Below are 17,331 nucleotides of genomic sequence, written 5' to 3'. Positions count from 1 at the left end.
AAAGTAGTGGAAGATGGCCCAGGTCCTTGGAGACCCAGAAGAAGCTCCAGGCTCCTGGTTTTGGATCGGCCCAGGTCTGGCAGTTGCGGCCATTTGGGGAGTGAACCAGCGGATGGAAGACCTCTCTCTCTTTCTCTCTCTCTCTGTAACTCTGGCTTTCAAATAAATAAATACATCATTAAAAATATTCCCATAGATTTCAAAATTTTTTTCACAAATATAAACACAACCTCCAATTCACAAACTTGCACTACACACATCTATTTTCTAAGTGACTTATGCGTGGTTAAGGAACTCTTCTAATGGTTTCTGGAGCACAACCAGACCACGCAGTTGCGCCCCTCCGCAGCATGCCTCTGTCTCTTCCAGGTCTGCCTTAGGGAACCCTAACTGTCCCTTAAGTTCCAGGGCCACCCTCACCAACCTGAGGTCCGCCAGAACACGGCTGCGATACCACACATCGCCAGCAGATGTCGCAGACCGACGCTCCATGGAACCAACTCCAATGACTCTAGAGCCAACCGGCAGCCATTTAGCGCCTGCTGTATACCTGCCGAGCACCACACTGCGGCCAAGCCTCCACCAGCTGGCTCACCTGGGAAAAGCGTCACCTCGAGGTTTAAATAAGTTCAGTCGTGGGAAGTGGTCCGCACAAGGCCTGGGGCGTGGGGGGTGGCGCACGCCTGCCAGGAACCCGGGATTCGGCCCCCGCATAGCCTAGCGCCGAGGCTGTACCGGCGAGGGGTGCTGCCCCGGGGCCTGCCTGCCGCCGTCCACGTGGGGGCCTAGGCTTCCTCATGCCGCGTGCTGCTCTGCATCTGGGCTGGAACCCGGAATTTGGGGTGTGGTGGGTTTGGGGGTGCAGCGGAAGAGTTGGGGAGGGGCTTCTAGCCGGACCGCGTAGAAGGCAGACGGCCCGGGGCGGGGGCGGGACGGGACGCGGGAGCTCACGCTCCTGGGGTCCAAACCCAACACGAGTTTCCCCCCTCGCCAGCCGACCTCGGCAGCCCCGGCGCGCGCAGCCGTAAGGCGTGGGGGTCCGGCGCTCTCAGCAGCACCTGGGCACCTGCGACCCCCGGGGGAGCCCCCCTCGCAGCACCGCGCGTCCCGGCCGCCGGCCCGCACGTGTCGTCCGGGCCCCGCCGCAAGCGCACGCGCGCGGGGAGGCGCCACGTGCCGGGGACCCCACGCGCGGGGAGGCTGCGCTCGGCGCGGGCGCGCGGGGAGGTGGGGCCCGCGGCGCAGGCGGCGCGCTCGGCCCACACCTGCGCCCCGCGCCGCGGCCGCCGGGCTCGCTCTGCTCCCGGGCCCGCACCGCGAGGCGGCGCGCCGGGCGCCCAGGGCGGCCGAGGGGCGGGGCGCCCGCATTGTTCCTCCCCTTCCCCCAGCCCCGGGCGGGGCGCGGGGCCGCCGAAGCCGCGGAACGTGGGCCCGCGCGCCCCGCCTTTGTCTCCCGGGCGCGAGCCGCCGCAGCCCCGCGCCCGCCGCTCGCCGCCGGAGCCGCTTTGTGCCGCGCGCGGCGGTCCCGGGGCGCGGAGCGGCGGGCGCAGCTTCAGCATGGACGTGACCGTCTCGGAGCTCCTGGAGCTCTTCCTGCAGAGCCCGCTGGTGACCTGGGTGAGTGCGCCCCGTCCGCCGCCCCTTTGTTGGTGCACCGGCTGCGCTCCGGCGGGCCGGGGCCCGGGGTGGGTCCGCGTCCGGGACGCCGAGAGCGCAGCAAGTGGCTCTCGGCCGGGGTCGGGGTCCGCGGCTTCCAACTCCGGAGCCTGGTTGTGCGTGCGGCGCGGGGCCGGGGGGCCGAGCGCGTACACCTGTTCCCGCCGGGGCGCGGGGCCGACAGGATCCTGGGGGAGGGCTCCCTGACCCCCAGGGCGGAAGCACTGCCGGAGAGGACCCCCCTTCCCCCCCACCAAATGCTCTTGTGGACCCCCGAGACCAGCCGAGGGATGGCGGGGGCGGGAACGCCGCGTGGGAACGTGGGCGGGCAGGGGTGGGCGCACCGCGTTCCGGTGGGCTTGGGACGTGAGCGATTTGTTGAAAAGGCCCTTTTATATATTCTTCGCCTCGCTGGGAGGCCCTAGAAAAGTGGCGAGCAAGTTTTCCCGGGGCTGCCTCGCGGCCGCTGCCCGGCGAGAGGCGAGGGGGGTGGGCGCGGGGCGGGCGCGCGTGACTGGTCTGCCCCCCGCCTCCCCGCAGGTGAAAACTTTCGGTGCGTTTGGCGGCGGCTGCCGGGACAACCTGAGCATGTACATGGACTTAGCGGACGGCACCCTCCTGAGCCAGATCATGCTGCAGATGTGAGTGGGGAGACGCCCGGGCCCGGGGCGGCGGGGCGGTGTGTGCCGGACCAGGAAGGGGGAGACGCGGCGGGCCGGTGTGTGCGGGACCAGGTAGGGGGAGACGCGGCGGGCCGGTGTGTGTGCGGGACCAGGACGGAGGACATTTGGAGCTCAGGGCCTGTCGTCCACGTGGGGTCCATGGTGCAGCCGACCTCAGACTGGAGGAGGTGCCGGTGGCCTGGGCAGGGGGTTGCAATGAAAAAGCCCCCGTGCGTTTTGGGGGCCGCTGAACCGTGACAGCGAGTGTCTGGTTACAGGAAGTGCCGGAGCGTCGGAGGGGGTTATAAAGTTTCACCGCGGGTTAGGCGCCTGCAGCGGCAGCTCCCGCCCGCCCGCCGCCCCCTGCCCCAGAGCAGGTGCAGCTGGTGAAGTCCCACTGTGTGACCCGGGTTGAAAGTCGTTTTGGTGGCTGGGGGGTGGCTGGGGCACTGTTAGGAAGCAGGTCTGGAGCAGGGGCCTGGTGGAAGAAGGCGCCCTCGGGGGCGGGTGCTGCCGACCACATCCTTTCCTGTCGCTGAGTTCTGCCTGTCTGTGTGATTGACAGCTGCCACCATGGCGGTGTGGGCTCCCGCGGCCCTGTTCTGTTTTGAACTGGGAAACTGTGGGGACGTGTTGGAGACCTGTGATTCACAGGCGCTGGGGGCAAAATAAAACATCCCGCCGTTGGCCTTGGAACAGGCTCCTGCCTCCCCGTGTCAGAATCAGCCCCCTTTCTGGTCCCTGCGGGAGGAGGAAGGCTTTGATGTACCCAGAAAGTGGGCATAGTAGGTGCTCACTTAAAAGGCCTGTGTGAAGCCGTCCTTGCTTTGCCGTCGTTCGGCTCGTGCTGGGCGTGAGGGCATCGCCGACCTCCAGCTGTCCGCGTCTGAGTAGGTTCTGAAAAGACAGCGGTGACCCCGACTCCAGCAGCGCGTCGGGGGGAACGAGGCCGGGCAGGGGGTTTTCTGGGGCTGTCTCCTGGCAGATGGGGGCTCTGCTTCCCTCTGCCCCCCGTCCTGTCGGCACCCCCAGAATTGCTGAGATCCGTTGGGGCCCTGCCTTTGAAACTGTCCTGGCCCGAGCCCGGGACTGTTTAATTAAGAAAACCGGCAGCGGCCCGGCCTCTTCTCTCAGCTTCCACACCCAGTGCGGGCGGGAACAAAAGCCCCGGGACTGTTTCCCTTTCTTGGCTGACCTTTGGAATTCCTGGAGCCTCTACCGCTTGCTTGTGAATCAGGAAAGCCCGCCGCCGTCCTTTGAGAAATGCTAGCTCATCACCCGTCCACGGCTGCCTTCCCCCTGGCGGAGGCCAAGGTTGCTGTCCCAGAAGTGGGCCCTGGGAAGTTGGCAGCTCATGGGGGTCCTTCTGGCTGGGTGGTGGCCTTGCAGGGGGAGCAGGAGGCAGTGGGGCGCGCTCGGCAGCGAAGGGGTTGCCAAGGGCAGGTGACAGCGTGTGCCTGGGGAGGAGGGGACTGAGCCAAGAGGCGGCAGCGGGAGACGCACTGTGGAATCAGACTCCACAAGCTGTCACTTCAGATGGAGCCGCTGCACTCTGTAAAAGTTACTGCCGTTAAAAAGTCAGGAGAAGGGGCCGGCACTGTGGCACAGCGGGTAAAGCCACCGTCTGCAGTGCCGGCCTTCCATATGGATGCAGGTTCGAGTCCCGGCTGCTCCGCTTCCGATCCAGCTCCCTGCCAATGTGCGTGGGAAAGCAGCGAAGGCTGGCCCACCTGCATGCTGTCTGTCACTCTGCCTTTCACACATATGCATCTTTTTCATTTTGTTTTGTTTTTAGAAGTGAGAAGAGCTGCATTGGGCAGCCGAGGTAGCCGGCCTGGGTCTGGACCCTTGGTCTCTCTCCTCCTCCCAGTGTGATGTTGGGTGTGGCTCAGAGATGGCTGTGAGGATCCAATGAGATGTGAGCATTGAGCTCAGTGCCTGCCCTGTGACAGGTGCTGGCACTTGTCACTCACTTGTATGGGTGCTGTTTTGAGCTCAGTGCCTGCCCCTTGATAGGTGCTGGCACCTGTCACTCACTTGTATGGGTGCTGTTTTGAGCTCAGTGCCTGCCCCTTGATAGGTGCTGGCACCTGTCATTCAATTGTAATGTGGGGAGGAGGGCCCCTAGCTTTTTTCTCATCCTTTCCCCCATTTTAAAACAATTTCATGCTGTCTGAAAGAAAACCCTCTGGCATCCTCTGGTTCACTCCCAAATGCCAGCGCTGGGCCAGGCTGAAGCTCGGAGCGCGGAATTCCGTTCGCTTCTGCATGGGTGGCGGGGCCCCAGGCGCTGGAGCCGTCACCTGCTGCCTCTCAGGGTGCGCATCGGCAGGAAGCTGGACTGGGAGTGGGCTGGGACTCAGACCAGGCCCTCCCTTGTGGGCGTGGCTGTTGCTGTTGTAACGGCTGCACGTGGCTCAGCCCCGGCCCCTGGCCGGGGGGCCTCAGGCCAAGTCCCAGCTCCACACCCGACTCTGCCCTTCGTTGGAGCCCGGTTTCCCCTTCTGCCACTCGGACAGATGTCAGGGTCGCCAGCAGGTGCGTGCTAGGACTGTCCCGCCTCTTGTCCACACTGCCTGCCCGAGACCGCGTGCTCATCACAGCTCTGATAAGCTCTCCCGAGTGGGCAGGAGCTGCCCCTGGAGCTGCTGCGGCTCAGATAAGAGGCGCGGTACCTAACTCTTCAGAGCCATGGGGAAGCTGGCAGGTGTCACATGACCGCGCCCAGCACAGTCCTGGCAACCCTAGAAGGCGGGATGGGGAGGAGTAGTCTCGGCCCAGGGCTCCCGGTGACACCCGCGTCACGTGGGAGCGGGAGAGCGAGCCCCTGGGCTGAGCTCCCCCCCGAGGCCCAGTGTGTGAGAATTCTTAACTGAAGGCAGTGTGCTGCGGAGCCTGGCCGGGGCGGGGCCTGGCTGGGGTGGCGCCTTGGTCAGCGCAGTTTTGGGGGTACCTGCCAGCACCCCAGGGGAGACACATTTTCTCTCTTTAACCTGTTGTGGGAAAATTCCTTCAGATCCTTGAGCTGGCATCAGGCAGACAAGAGGCGGTCCCCAGTGCTTGGGTGCTTGGTTTGCAGTCCTGTCCCGTTAGGTCGGGCACGTGCGCTCTCCTAGCCTCGATTTCCGGGTCGCCAGTGAGGGTGTGGTGGTTTGTAGAGTTGGGGAGGATTAAAGAAGATTCTGCACATAGGAGGTGCCCAGCGAAGGTTGTTCTCGGTCCGAGAGGCCTGGACCGGTTCCTGCGTGCCCATGGGCGGGGCGCCCTCGCTGCTCCGCACCTGTCAGGGGCAGCCGCTGTCTGAGCCGAAGCGGTGGCCGTGTGGCGCCCTGGGACTTGGGACCAGAGTTAGTGCCCTCGCCAGGCCTGTGGTAAATTCCACGTGTTCTCTTTGTTCAGCCTTCTTTTTTGTTCCCTTGGTTTAGCTGCAACAAATAAAAATAAAAAAAAGAAAACAGAGTGGCATTAAATATTCAGCGGTCGGAAATGTCCTCGGGCCGGGAGGAGGGTCCCTGCCACTGCTCCAGGGCACCGGGAGTGCACGCTCCCATCCTGCAGACGGAGAGGCCGAGGATGAAAGGGCAGATGGTTTCCGAATGAGTTTGTGTTGGAGCGAAGGGGCTGTCACTGTGGATTTTAGTAGTTTCCTTTCTGGGTGCCCGACTGGGAGCTTTGAAGGAACTCGTGCTCCTCCGAGCGCCATAGGGACATCCAGGTGCACGGAACAGAGACTGTGCAGGGTCTGAGTGTGGGGGGCACAGTGTTCACCTTCTGGAACCTTCCAGATGTCACCTATGGTGTTTACTGATAAACTCAGATGTCCTTAATATACTTTTATACAAGAAGGGGCTCTTGGTCCTGTGTTTTGGCATCCTTTTTGGTTAACCTGTCATTTTTTTTTGAAGATTTACTTATTTATTTTAAAGAGTTACACAGAGAGAAGGAGAGGCAGAGAGAGAGAGGTCTTCCATCTGCTGGTTCACTCCCCCAACTGGCCGCAACGGCCGGAGCTGCGCCCATCTGAAGCTGGGAGCCAGGAGCTTCTTCCAGGTCTCCCGCTTGGGTGCAGGGGCCCAAGCACTTGGGCCATCCTCTACTGCTTTCCCAGGCCACAGCAGGGAGCTGGATCGGAAGTGGAGCAGCTAAGGTGCGGAACTGGTATGCATGTGGGATGCCGGCTTACCCTGCTGTGCCACGACTCTGAGTTGTGCATCGAGGAAGTCTTTGGAGTTTGACCAAAAACTGGGGCTGACTTTCCCCAAGGAAGGAGCAGGGATGCCCTGAGCCGGAGTCCTGACTGTTGGGTCGCAGCCGGGTGGCTCTCCCTTCGCTGGGCACTAGTGTTTTGGGAAGGGAAGCCCCAGGGCTCCACACTCTGGGTTTTGGACTTGGAAGTGCCCAGGCTCAGGCCAGTCGCCAGGCTCAGGGCACCTGTGTTTCTCCCCGTGCTCCAACGTCCTGTGCAAGACTGCAGGGCTGTTGCGTTGGGGCTGATGGGTACGGAGGTGGCTGTTCTTGGCGACGGCTGTGGGGGAAGCGCCGTGTGCAGACAGGAGGGTGTCTTCTTGGGCTGTGGAACACAGGGCAGCCTAGCAGGTGCGCACCTGGGCTTTTCCAGAGTGAACGTGTTTTTTGGAGGATCCTCTATGGCTGTGCAGATGAGTGCCCTGAGGCCCAGAGAACTCGGGCCCCTGGGGGCTGGACCCCAGTGTCCGCCTCCTGCAGCCCCAAGGTACCTGTGTGCGGGCAGAGGGGACGCTGATGGGTGGACGTCTTCCCTCCCATATTTGGGACTTGGGGATTGTGTGCTGGTAACCTGTCTATCCAGAGAGCCTTAGAGAGTAAGAGTGGTGATAACGAGCGCGCTCACCTGACGGTCACGTCCGGGGTGCTTGTGGAGTGTCCTTTCAATCAGCGAGTGCTTCCCTGCTGCCCATGTTCCGGCCCTGAGGGTGCACGGTGCCTTTGCACGTGCTGGGCGTGGCTTCCAGCTCGTGGGGGGGGGTGGTCCCGCCCACCATCAGAGTGAAACAGCAAGAGCTTGCGTCTCCCCCAGCTGTGTGAGGGAGACCGTGCGTGGCTGAGACCACCGCTCGCTTCCTGGGACGCCTGGCTCCAACGGCTCCTATAGGACAAGGAGCCTCTGTAGCTGGAGCCGCCCAGCCCAGCCCTTGCCCTGCAGGCAGCCGCCTCGCCCGAGCCACCTCGCCCTCAGCCTGCAGGGAGCGTGGCAGTGGTGTGGCCAGACTGCTGCCGAGGGGGCCGGTAGGTGATGCTGTCCTCTGGCAACCAAAGAGGCGCCCGTGCTGCTGCCCTAGGGAACTCCCGTGACTGTTCGGGGGCTGTAGGCTGAGCACGTAGACGGGCACAGGGACTCCGGGTGGGCGTGTCACCCAGTATGTGGCTGGGGCTGGAACAGCTTGTGCTACCCCCAAAATACGCTCTCAGCAGCATTTGAACTGATGTGATTGACAGGGTTCCCCCCAACTGTCAGGTTTCTGTTACTGTCTTGAGCGAGTGCATGGCGTTGGGGTTTATTTCCTTACCAGCCCACGGCAGCCCCCAGCCACCATCGGTCCTGAGGAGCCGTCTCTCCCCTAAACGGAGAACCTGGAGCCGTGTCCACACGCATCCCAGCCAGGCCTGCCTTTGGCCTGTGGGTGGGAGACGATTGCCGCTTTGGGGGTTTCCCACAGGACCCCCGGGGTGCATTGTGCAGAGCAGGGCGGTGTGCAGGGTGGTGCTGTCGAGGGAGACTGGGTGCCCCTGCAGAGGGAGACTGGGTGCCCCTGCAGGGCTTGTCGCAGGCAGGACCTGCCCAGACCAGTTTGAGTGACAGGCCCGCCAGGAAAGGGGCCTCTCTGCCCACCTGGTGTCTGGATGGCTCGCCTATTTGGCTTGGTTCGGCTTTCAGTCCTCTGCATCCTGAAACATAATTTCGGTGGGTTGTTGGTTTTTGTTCAGGATAACGTTTGGGGCTGCCTTGATTGACAGGTGGTTGTCACGGTGGGAACAGAGCGGCTCTGATTGAGGTGTCGGGGGCAGGACAGCCCGGGCTCCCCCTGGCCCCAGCCTGGCCCTGGCGGGTTGGGGTTTGAGGCGGGATCCGAGGGAGCAGCTCCCTGGCGGCTGGGGAGGGAGGAGAGGTGCGGGCTGGGAGGTGCGAGTTCCGTTCTCCCTTTCCTCCCCCAGAGACCCCCGGCCCACGAATCAGCGCATCAACAAGCACGTCAACAACGACGTGAACCTTCGCATCCAGAACCTGACCATCTTGGTGAGGAACATCAAGACCTACTACCAGGTAGGGGCCGCCCTGCGCCTCCGGGAGTGCTCGCGGCGGGGGCAGGGCCGCACACCTGCTGACGTGTGCACCTGCGCGCGAGCCAGCTCTCAGGCATCGTGTCCGGGTAGGACCCTGTGTCGACTTGCTCTCCCCAGAGAGGGTTCTTGGAGCTGCCCAGGGCATCCTGCCTTGGCGTCCAGCGTCCGGTGGGGCCTGGCAGGAAGGAGCCCTCGGGCTTGTCGTCCCTGGCTCAGGCTCTGTGTGCAGGGGCTGAGGGAGAGAAGGGACCACTGCTGGGAACGGGACAGGTGCCCGCAGGAGCAGTGGCCGTGGCTGTGGGCACGCACTGTGCAGCCGCGGGGTGAGGCGTGTGCGCTGTGGAGTCAGCCTGGGGGAGGGGCTGTGTGAAAGCCAGGGCTGGGCCTTGGAGGCCTTCGTGATCTGCGTGTGGACCTCGGAGCTGGCTTTTCAGACCTTCTGTGGGCAGTGAAACTGTGCCCGCCCATATGACTTCTTTTAAAAAACACTGGAGTTTTTTTTTTTTTTTAATTTATTTATTTGAAAGGCAGAATTACGGAAAGAGAGGGAAGGACAGAGGTCTTCCATCCACTGGTTCACTCCCCAAATGGCCTCAATGCCTGGGCTGGGCCAAGCTGAAGCCAGGAGCCTGGAACTCCGTCCACGTCTCCCGCACGGGTGACGGGCTCAAACACGTGGCCCATCTTCTGCTGCTTTCCCAGGTGCGTTAGCAGGGAGCTGGATTGGAAGTGGAGCAGCTGGGAGTCGAACCAGTGTTCATCTGAGACGTCAGTGTCACAGGTGGTGGCTTAACCGCTGCACCACAAGGCCAGCCTCCAAATGTAGGGATATTTTAAAAAATTATGAATTTAATTTATTTGAAAGGCAGAGAGAGAGAGACATTGAGATCTTCCAGTCTGCTGGTTCAGTCCTCAGATGCCTTCAGCAGCCAGGGCCGTGCCAGGCTGAAGCCAGAAGCCTGGAATACCATGCCCGGCTGCCGCTGCTCGAGCTGTTACCTGTTGCCACCCAGGGTTCGGATCAGCAGGAAAGTGAGCTGGACGGGAAGCGGAGCTGGGACTTGAACCCAGGACTCCAGCATGACGTGCAGGCTTCCCTAGCAGTGACCTAAGCACCGCACCAGATGTCTGCACCTGTGATTTTTCTTGAGTCTCCAGATGAAGCCCTGGTCACTCTGGTGGACGTGGCTGGGGGGGGGGGCGGCTGGAGGAGCCGAGTGCCGCCTCCTGTCCCTCCAGGACTTCTGTCTGGGTTCCCAAGACCCGGGGAATGTGGTGTGAGAACTGCTCAGGAGCAGGCTCCTGGGGTAGGCGCTGTGGTGTCGCAGCAGGCAGAGCCGCCTACAATACCTGGTCCCGCGTGGACGCCAGTTCGAGTCCCGGCTGCTCCGCTTCCCACCCAGGTCCCTGCTAATGGCCTGGGAAGGCCAAGTCCTTGGGCCCTGGTACCCACATGGGCGACCTGAATGAAGCTTCGGCCTGGCCCAGCCCTGGCTGTTGCGGCCATTTGAGGAGTGAACCAGCAGATGGACGGTCACTCTCTGCAGTACTGCCTTTTACATGCATAAATAAGTCTTTGAAAACAAAAACAAAAAAGAAAGAAGCAGGCTCCCTCCAGAGTCATGCCTGTGGCCAGACCCGGCCACTGCTCTAGCACACGGCTTCCTGGTCTGCAGCCTCGTCTCAGCTCTGGGGTCCTGGGGGCATCTTCAGACGTGTGAGGTCCCTGCTGGCCTGGGGAGGACCCGGCCAGCCCTGCCTCCCCTCTGCCCTAGGGCTGTGGGTGCTGCGAGGCCGGCGGTGCTGTGGCACAGCTGTGGGAGTCCTTGCTTCTGTTTCAGCCCAGACCAGGGATGTGCTGGGAGGGGCTTGGATGGGTGGCGTCCTGGGGTCCTGACCTGGAGTTGCTGCCGCCTGCACTTGGTTGGCCACCTGCTGGGAGTGCGGAGGCCTGGAGCCAGCCCTGGCCCTAAGTTACGGAGGTCTGAGTAGGGCTGGGGCTCGGGGAGAGCTGGTTGTGGGGGTCCGAGGCAGGTTCCTTTCCTTGTCTGCGGGGAGTCGCACTTGGCTGGGCGGGCTGTAGGCAGGGGCATTTGAGCTGTGACCGTGACAGCCCGGCAAAGCTGGTGGTGCTTCCGGCGACCTAGGCACCTGGGCTGTGGGATCTGGGGGCTGAGCCGGCTTGTTAGCAGGTCTGCGGTGCTGGTCGTGGTAAGCGGGTGCTTTCCATACTGTGTGCCTGGTGCTGGGGGCAGCCGATGGCGCTGCAGGGTCAGGAGACGTGACCCCGCCCCCGCCTGGTGGAAGGGGCTCCCGACCGAGTTTCTGTGCATCTGGGTGTAGAGGTTGTGAGAAAGCGAGAAGCAGACGGGGCATCTGGCTCGAGCTGGGCAGGGGGGCCTGGGGCAGAGTTGTGCCCCTGACTCCGCAGGGTCAGCCTTGCTGTGGGTCCTCCGACACAGGCCTGGTCACCCAACTCCAGATGACCCCATGCTGGGGAGGCCTGACCGTGAGATGGGAGGTCAGGGCCCAGAACAGGCTTGCGTGACAGGCCAGAGCAGGTGCGTCTGTGGCCCCGGCGGGAGGGGGTGGGGCTGGGAGGGGGTGCGTGCTCTCCGCCCGTCTCTGACGGAGATCTCTGATGGACGTGAGGTTTCTGCAGTGCACGTGAGGAGTGAGGAGCCGCCGGGTGCCCCTGCCTGTGTTGGCCAGGAAGGTGCTGTCCCCTGGCCCGGCAGGACTCGCACCCTGGGTGCTCGGTCTGAGCCTGGCCGCAGGGGCCGCACACCTGCTGGAGGCTGTGTGGCCTTGAGGGGCGCTTTGCTGCTCTTGGGTACGATGGAGAGTTCTGGAAGGAGGGGGCGAGTCACACGGAGGGGAAGGTGGCGGGATCCTGCACTGGGTGGACAGGCGGCCTCTGTCTGTCCAGCGCACTTGCCGCAGAGCCCAGGGTGGGCGCCCGCCTGGGGCTGTCCACCTGGAGGAGGCCGCGAGACGCCTGCATCCGGGGTTCTCAGGTTTCTTGTGGACGCCAAGCTGCTGTGTGTGGTTTTTTTTTCCTTCTGACATTTGGTAAAAGAAAGTTTGTTGTCACCGTAAAAATAATACGGGCTTTGTGTAAACAGCTTGGCGAGCGGGCCTTCTGCTTCCCTGTTTTGTTTTGTGGTGTGCCGTCGTGCGCAGGCCGTTCGCACCTCGTGTTTCCCGCCTCGCCCACCTAACCATCCAGCTCAGCATCAGGGCCGTGGTGCTGAGGACTGTTCAAGAACTTTCTCCAAGAGGGACAGCTGCCTGGCCCGGCCTCTGCAGCGTCGGCCCGCGGTTCACGGCGAGGGCTCGGGGTGGAGCGAGGCGGGACCCTGCTGCTTTCTCTGCCTCTCCCGCAGCTGGGTCCGCGTCTCGCCGGGCAGCCCTGGGGCTCACCCCGGAGACCGTGCTGCTGCTCCTCACCGTCCCCTTGTTCCTGTGGCCCAGGGCGGCCATGGGGCTCGCCTCTGAGGAGGCTCACGCAAGTGGGGAGGCCTCGGCCGTTTGCTGGGACGTGGGATGGGGTGGGTGCGGCCAGCGGGGCCCCCCCGCCTCTACGCCAGCTCCAGGTCCTCCACCTGACCTGCTGCTTCCGGCTCTTCGGGGGCCAAGGCCCTGGAATCTGCATTTTCACTATTTCCCAGTGACCGCATCTCGTCACGGTGACAGGATTGCCAGTCGGTGGCCAAGAACGGTGATTCTCGAAGCGTGGTCCCCCGTCAGCAGTGTCGGCGTTGCTGGGAATTCGTGAGAGGTGCAGGCGCTGGGCCCTCCCCAGCCGTTGTGTGTGTCCGGGAGTCTGTGTTGTGAGTGACAGTCTGTGTCGTGGGTGACAGTCTGTGTTGTGAGTGACAGTCTGTGTCGTGGGTGACACTGAGGTGCCCTCCTGTGGGAGCTGCTGGCTCGGAGCATCTCCGGCCAGGCCCTGGGGCGGAGGGAGCGTGGGTCTCACAGGCGCTGCTGCACCGCATACACATCTCATCGGCCCTGAGACTGCAGCCGGCCGAGGAGGGGACAGGGAGGACACGGTGTGAGGTGACCAGAAGGGGCGGCGGGTGTTGCTGGCTGAGCAGCCTGGAAGGGGCAGGGAAAGCCGGAGTCGGGCGGGGCCTTGGGGCGCGCCGTGGGGTGGGGGGCTCCATCTCTGGTCTCTGTGTTCTGCAGCTCAGTGGGCGGGTCCATCCGAGGCGGGGCTGTGTGTGGGCTCCAGGGCGAGTGCCCCCAGCGGGACACCTGGGAGGCCAGCGAGTGGCCAGTGGGGAGTGAGCCCGGGCCATGCCGAGCTGTTTTTCATCTGTGTCTCGTTATGTATCAGTTAAACTTTGGAAGTGGATCCTGGTTCTTGTTTTGGCCTTGAGTACTGACATGAAGCGTGCGTGTGCTTGCGAGGGAGCCAGCCCGAGAGGAGGGCTGATGTCCGCCGTGCCGAGGGGTGGCGGGAGAGCTGCGGGGACGCCTGCGGCCTTCCTCCGCCTCCCAGCAGCGTGGCCGCCGTCAGCGTCCTTGTCATCACTGTAGCAGAGCACCCGAGGCTGGGGAGCTGCTTCCAGGCCCAGGGGTGACGTAGCTGCAGCCGCAGATATTGAGCGTCTGAACAGCGTGGCTCTGCGGACGGCCTTTGCCGTGTCCCCGTGGTAGAAGGCGGAGCCACATCCAACCCATCGCACTCGGGAAGCCAGAGGGTGGCTCGGGGCCGTGGCCTGCTGTGGTCGCCTGGTGACTTCCTCACAGGTCCCCCGCCTCCACGCGGGCACCCTGGGGACGCTCACGCCGTGTCCAGACCACCGTGGGGCCTCATCGTCGCGTGACTCTGGGGTTTCCTTGGCGCCGTGCTCTGAGCACTGGGGCCCGTGGCCTGGGTGAGTTCAGTGTGTGCAGAGGGGGTCAGGACCCGGGGGTGGGCGTGGTGTGGAGGCAGGGCCCTGCCCGCGGCACCTGCTCAGAGTTCCCTGAGCTGCTCTCCTCGCCCCCAGGGTGCAGCTGCCAGGCTGGTTCTGGCTCATTGGCAGGTGGAGGGGATGTCCCGAGGTCCCCCAGAACCGGCCGAGCTGGGGTGCAGGGTCGGCCCGTGAGGCCTGGCTTGGTGAGCTCCCATCTGCTCCTGCTGCGGCCAGGGCCGGAGGGACCCGGAAGTTCAGCAGAACAAATACAGCTCTGGGTTGCCTCATCTGTACATTCTTTCCCTTTAGTGCTTTGAAAAATGAACATTCAAATAGTACAACAAACACTCAAGTACCTGTTACTCAAAATAAACATGACGGATGTGAGAGTATTTTATATTTTTATATTTGCTTGAGATCTTTTTTTTTTAACATGTTTATTTGAAAGGCAGAGTAATGGCAGGGGGTGGGGATTGGGGGGGGAGAGGGAAAGGGAGAGAGGGAGTGAGCGAGGGAGGGAGGGAGAGCGAGCTCTTTGCATCTGCTGGTTCACTCCCCAAATGGCTCCAGCAAACAGATCTGGCCAGGAACTCCACTAGGGTCTCCGACAGGGGTGGCACGGGTCCAAAGCTTTGGCCGCCCTCTGCTGCTTTCCCAGGTGCATCAGCAGGGAGCTGGATCCGAAGTGGAACAGCTGGGAAACTGAACCGGTGCTCTGATATGGATGCTGGGATCACAGGCGGTGGCTTAACCGCTGCTCCACGGTGCAGGCCCCTAACTCATGCATTGCTGGGTCCCCAGGCTGCTTCCACCGAGCCCCGCCTCCTCCTCCTCCCTTCCTGGAGGATCACCAGGATTCTCACTGTATGTGTGTACATGTCTGCATTTTTACATTTTATTTATTTGTTGAAAGACTTGTTCTGAAAGGTAGAGTTGAGAGAGAAATATTCCATTTGCTGGTTCATTCCTGAACTGGCCACAATGGCCAGGGCTGGGCCAGGCCAGACCCAGGAGCCAGGAGCTTGGTCTTCCACATGAGTGCAGGGGCCCAAGCACTTGGGCCGTCTTCCACTGCTCTCCCAGGTGCGTTAGCAGCTGGGACTCAATCCGGCACCCACCTGGCATGTGCCAGCACTGCGGGCTGTGGTCTAACTACCGTGCCACGGCACCAGCCCCCACGTGCGCGTTTTTAGGCTCTTGCTGTATGTGTGTGCACGTGTGCGTGTGCACCTGCGTGTGCACACACTGCTCTGTGTAATCTTCAGACCGGACTTCCACGCACAGCAGCACAATGCCTGCGACTTTGGCCCTGGGCCGGCAGCCTTCTGTGGTCATTGTGTTTGATAAACACGGGCTGGCCGCTGAGCATGAGAGCTATGTTTAGAAATGTGCAGCTCAGTTTGAAGAAAGACTTTTGCCAAGAGTAAGAATAGAAGGAAATAACTCTCTGCGCACCGTTGGTGGGAACAGTTGTTAACCTGCAGCTCCATCCTCTGTGTGTGGTCTGGTGGCATGTGGGCTCTCTCTCTCTCTCTTTTTTTTTTTTTTTTTTTTTGAGATTTATTAATTTGAAAGTCAGAGGGACAGAGAGAGAGAGAGAGTGAGGGAGTGAGCTTCCATCATCTGGTTCACTTCCCAAGTGCCTGCAGCAGCCAGGGCGGGGCAAGGCTGAAGCCGGGAGCCAGGAGCTCCATCCTGGTCTCTGGTGGGTGGCAGGGACCCAGGCACTGAGGCCGTCATTGTCCACTGCCTCCCAGGCACCTTGGCCGGGAGCTGGGCCACAGGCGCAGAGTAGCTGGGACTTGGACTGCGTTCAAGCCGTCACCTCACCCACTGTGCCACAAGGCGCAGCCCACCGCCCTGCCCCGACGGCTCGGGGACAGCGCTCAGCGGTGGGGGAGGGGGGGCGCCTTTTTTTGTTTGATTGTTTGTAGCTGACACTTAGATTCTGAAGAAATCAAAGCCAGAGTTCTTGCATGTGAAAGCAGTTCTTGTTGCAGGTTAGGATGTACCAGGAAAATAGTCCACCCGTTGTCCCACCTCCTGGGCAGCGGGGGTTGCGGGCCTGGCTCCTGCTGTGTGCAGCCTGCTTGCTGTTCACAGGCAGTGTGGTGGCGGGGAGCCCTGCAGCTGCCTGGCAGTTCATCAGGGCCTGGGGGCAGAGAGGAGTCCTCCAGTCCCCCAGAGCTGTTTTCATTCCCTTAGGGTAAACTCCAGGGGGAGAGGGAGCGGTGCAGGGTCAGGGGCCGGGAGTGTTTTGAGGACTTCTGCTCCCTGCGCCTCCTTTGTGGGCCTTCCCCTGCTCCCTGGTGAATGGCCCATTGTGTGCGCTGGCTGGAGTGTCCCTGAGGCCTGCCCCTGTGCTGGGGAATCCCGGGGAGTGCCCTGGGCACTGTGGTGACACAGCCCCAGCCCCCTGTCTGCAGGTGGCCTCGTGCTGTCCTGCTGGCCGCAGCTTCTGTGTGAGTTCCTGGGAGTGAGCCCTGGGGCAGTGGGGCCTCCTCCTGTCCCTCTGTCTCCCATCAGTCTGTCTGTCCCTGACCCTCAGTCTTGTCCTTGTTCCCGTGCTGGTCTAGTGGGGTGGGAGGCGGCGAGGTGAGCTGAACGCTGCAGCACCTGTGTGTGTGCGGGCGCTGGGCACCCTGGAGAGCTTCCGGTTGGGGCGGCAGGGCTGGCTGTCCTGGGAGACGGAGCTTCAGGGACAGGCAGCGATGGGGCCCTGCTAGGGAGCCTGTGCTTCACCCCAGGGGCCTGGGCGTCTGGAGAGCTGGGAACACGGGTGGGGTCTGGACCCAGGGGAGAGCAGACAGAGGGGACGGGTGTTCTGAGGCCCCTGGGTGGGGGAGGCGAGGGACTGGGGTTCCAGGGTTCCTGATGTGACTGGAGCCAGGTAGTGCTGCCCACTGGACAGGGAGGCTGGGAGGCGGCGGCTGGGCGGGGCATGGGCCAGCTCGGTGATGGACGTGTTGGGTGGGCAGACTGGGGATTCTGAGAGCAGTCCCAGCTTGGGGGAGGGTGCATGGTCATGTGAACAGAGCGACGGCGGGGGGGGGGGGGGCGGGGGAGGACCCCTGGGAGAGGGCCCCAGTGCACAGAGGGGTCCCACCCCGCAGATGCCCTCCACTGCAGGCCTCGGGCGTCTGATTGCTGGGCACGGTGGTTGGAGCAGGCAGGGCGGGGAGGGTGAAAGGCTGGCCTAGGCCGAGTCCAGCTCCACACCTCAGGGCAGGGCCCCAGGTCAGCCAGGCAGGGGCCACGGAGGAGAGTGGGCTGCAGGAGAGAGTGGCCTCTGCTCCCAGCCTGCAGTCCCCTGTCCTGGCTCCTGGAGCTTGTCCTTGGAGCTCTGTGGTCAGCCAGGGTGGACAGACGGGCCAGGACTCCCGGTGACCTGCCACATCCCCAGCCTCCCAGAAGGCAGGCTTTGAATTGTTAAGATTGATATTCAATGTGTGTGTATATTTGCAAGGCAGAGAGACGGAGATGGACAGAGAGGGAGAGCTCTTCCATCCACTGGCTCACTCCCCAAGTGCCCACGATGACCCAGGCTGAAGCCAGAAGCCAGGGAGAAGTCAGTCCAGGTCTCCCGTGTGGGTGGCCGGGACCCAGCTACTTGAGCCAACACCCGCTGCCTCCCAGGGCGGCCTTAGCAGGAGCTGGGAGTGGGAGTGCAGCGGGGACCCCAGCCCGGGCGCTGGGACGCAATTGGCGGGTGTCTCAGGCCGCCTCCTAGCTGGGGCCCCACGTGGACTTCGCTTCCTTTCTGTTTTCTGCTCCTGTCCCCGGAA

General features: G+C 62.7%; 1 protein-coding gene across 4 annotated transcripts in view; it reads left to right on the top strand.

The window, feature by feature from the left end:
- Positions 1-1,386: 1,386 nt before the first annotated feature.
- The window catches only part of CCDC88C (coiled-coil domain containing 88C), a 117,766-nt gene continuing 101,821 nt past the window's right edge, over positions 1,387-17,331 (top strand). For 3 of the 4 annotated variants that reach the window (XM_051826127.2, XM_051826129.2, XM_051826128.2), the window contains exons 1-3: positions 1,389-1,617; positions 2,197-2,297; positions 8,511-8,619. In XM_051826127.2, coding sequence (XP_051682087.2) covers positions 1,558-1,617; positions 2,197-2,297; positions 8,511-8,619 — 270 coding nt within the window. In that variant the 5' untranslated portion in view covers positions 1,389-1,557. Of the gene's footprint in view, positions 1,618-2,196; positions 2,298-8,510; positions 8,620-17,331 lie in introns of all 4 variants that reach the window. The other variant, XR_011385075.1, reaches the window with a different exon arrangement.

This window comes from Oryctolagus cuniculus, chromosome 20, assembly GCF_964237555.1.
Source record: "Oryctolagus cuniculus chromosome 20, mOryCun1.1, whole genome shotgun sequence".
Classification (NCBI taxonomy): Eukaryota; Metazoa; Chordata; class Mammalia; order Lagomorpha; family Leporidae; genus Oryctolagus; species Oryctolagus cuniculus.
The sequence above is the reverse complement of the archived record's forward strand: the minus strand, read 5'-3'. Positions and strand labels throughout refer to the sequence as shown.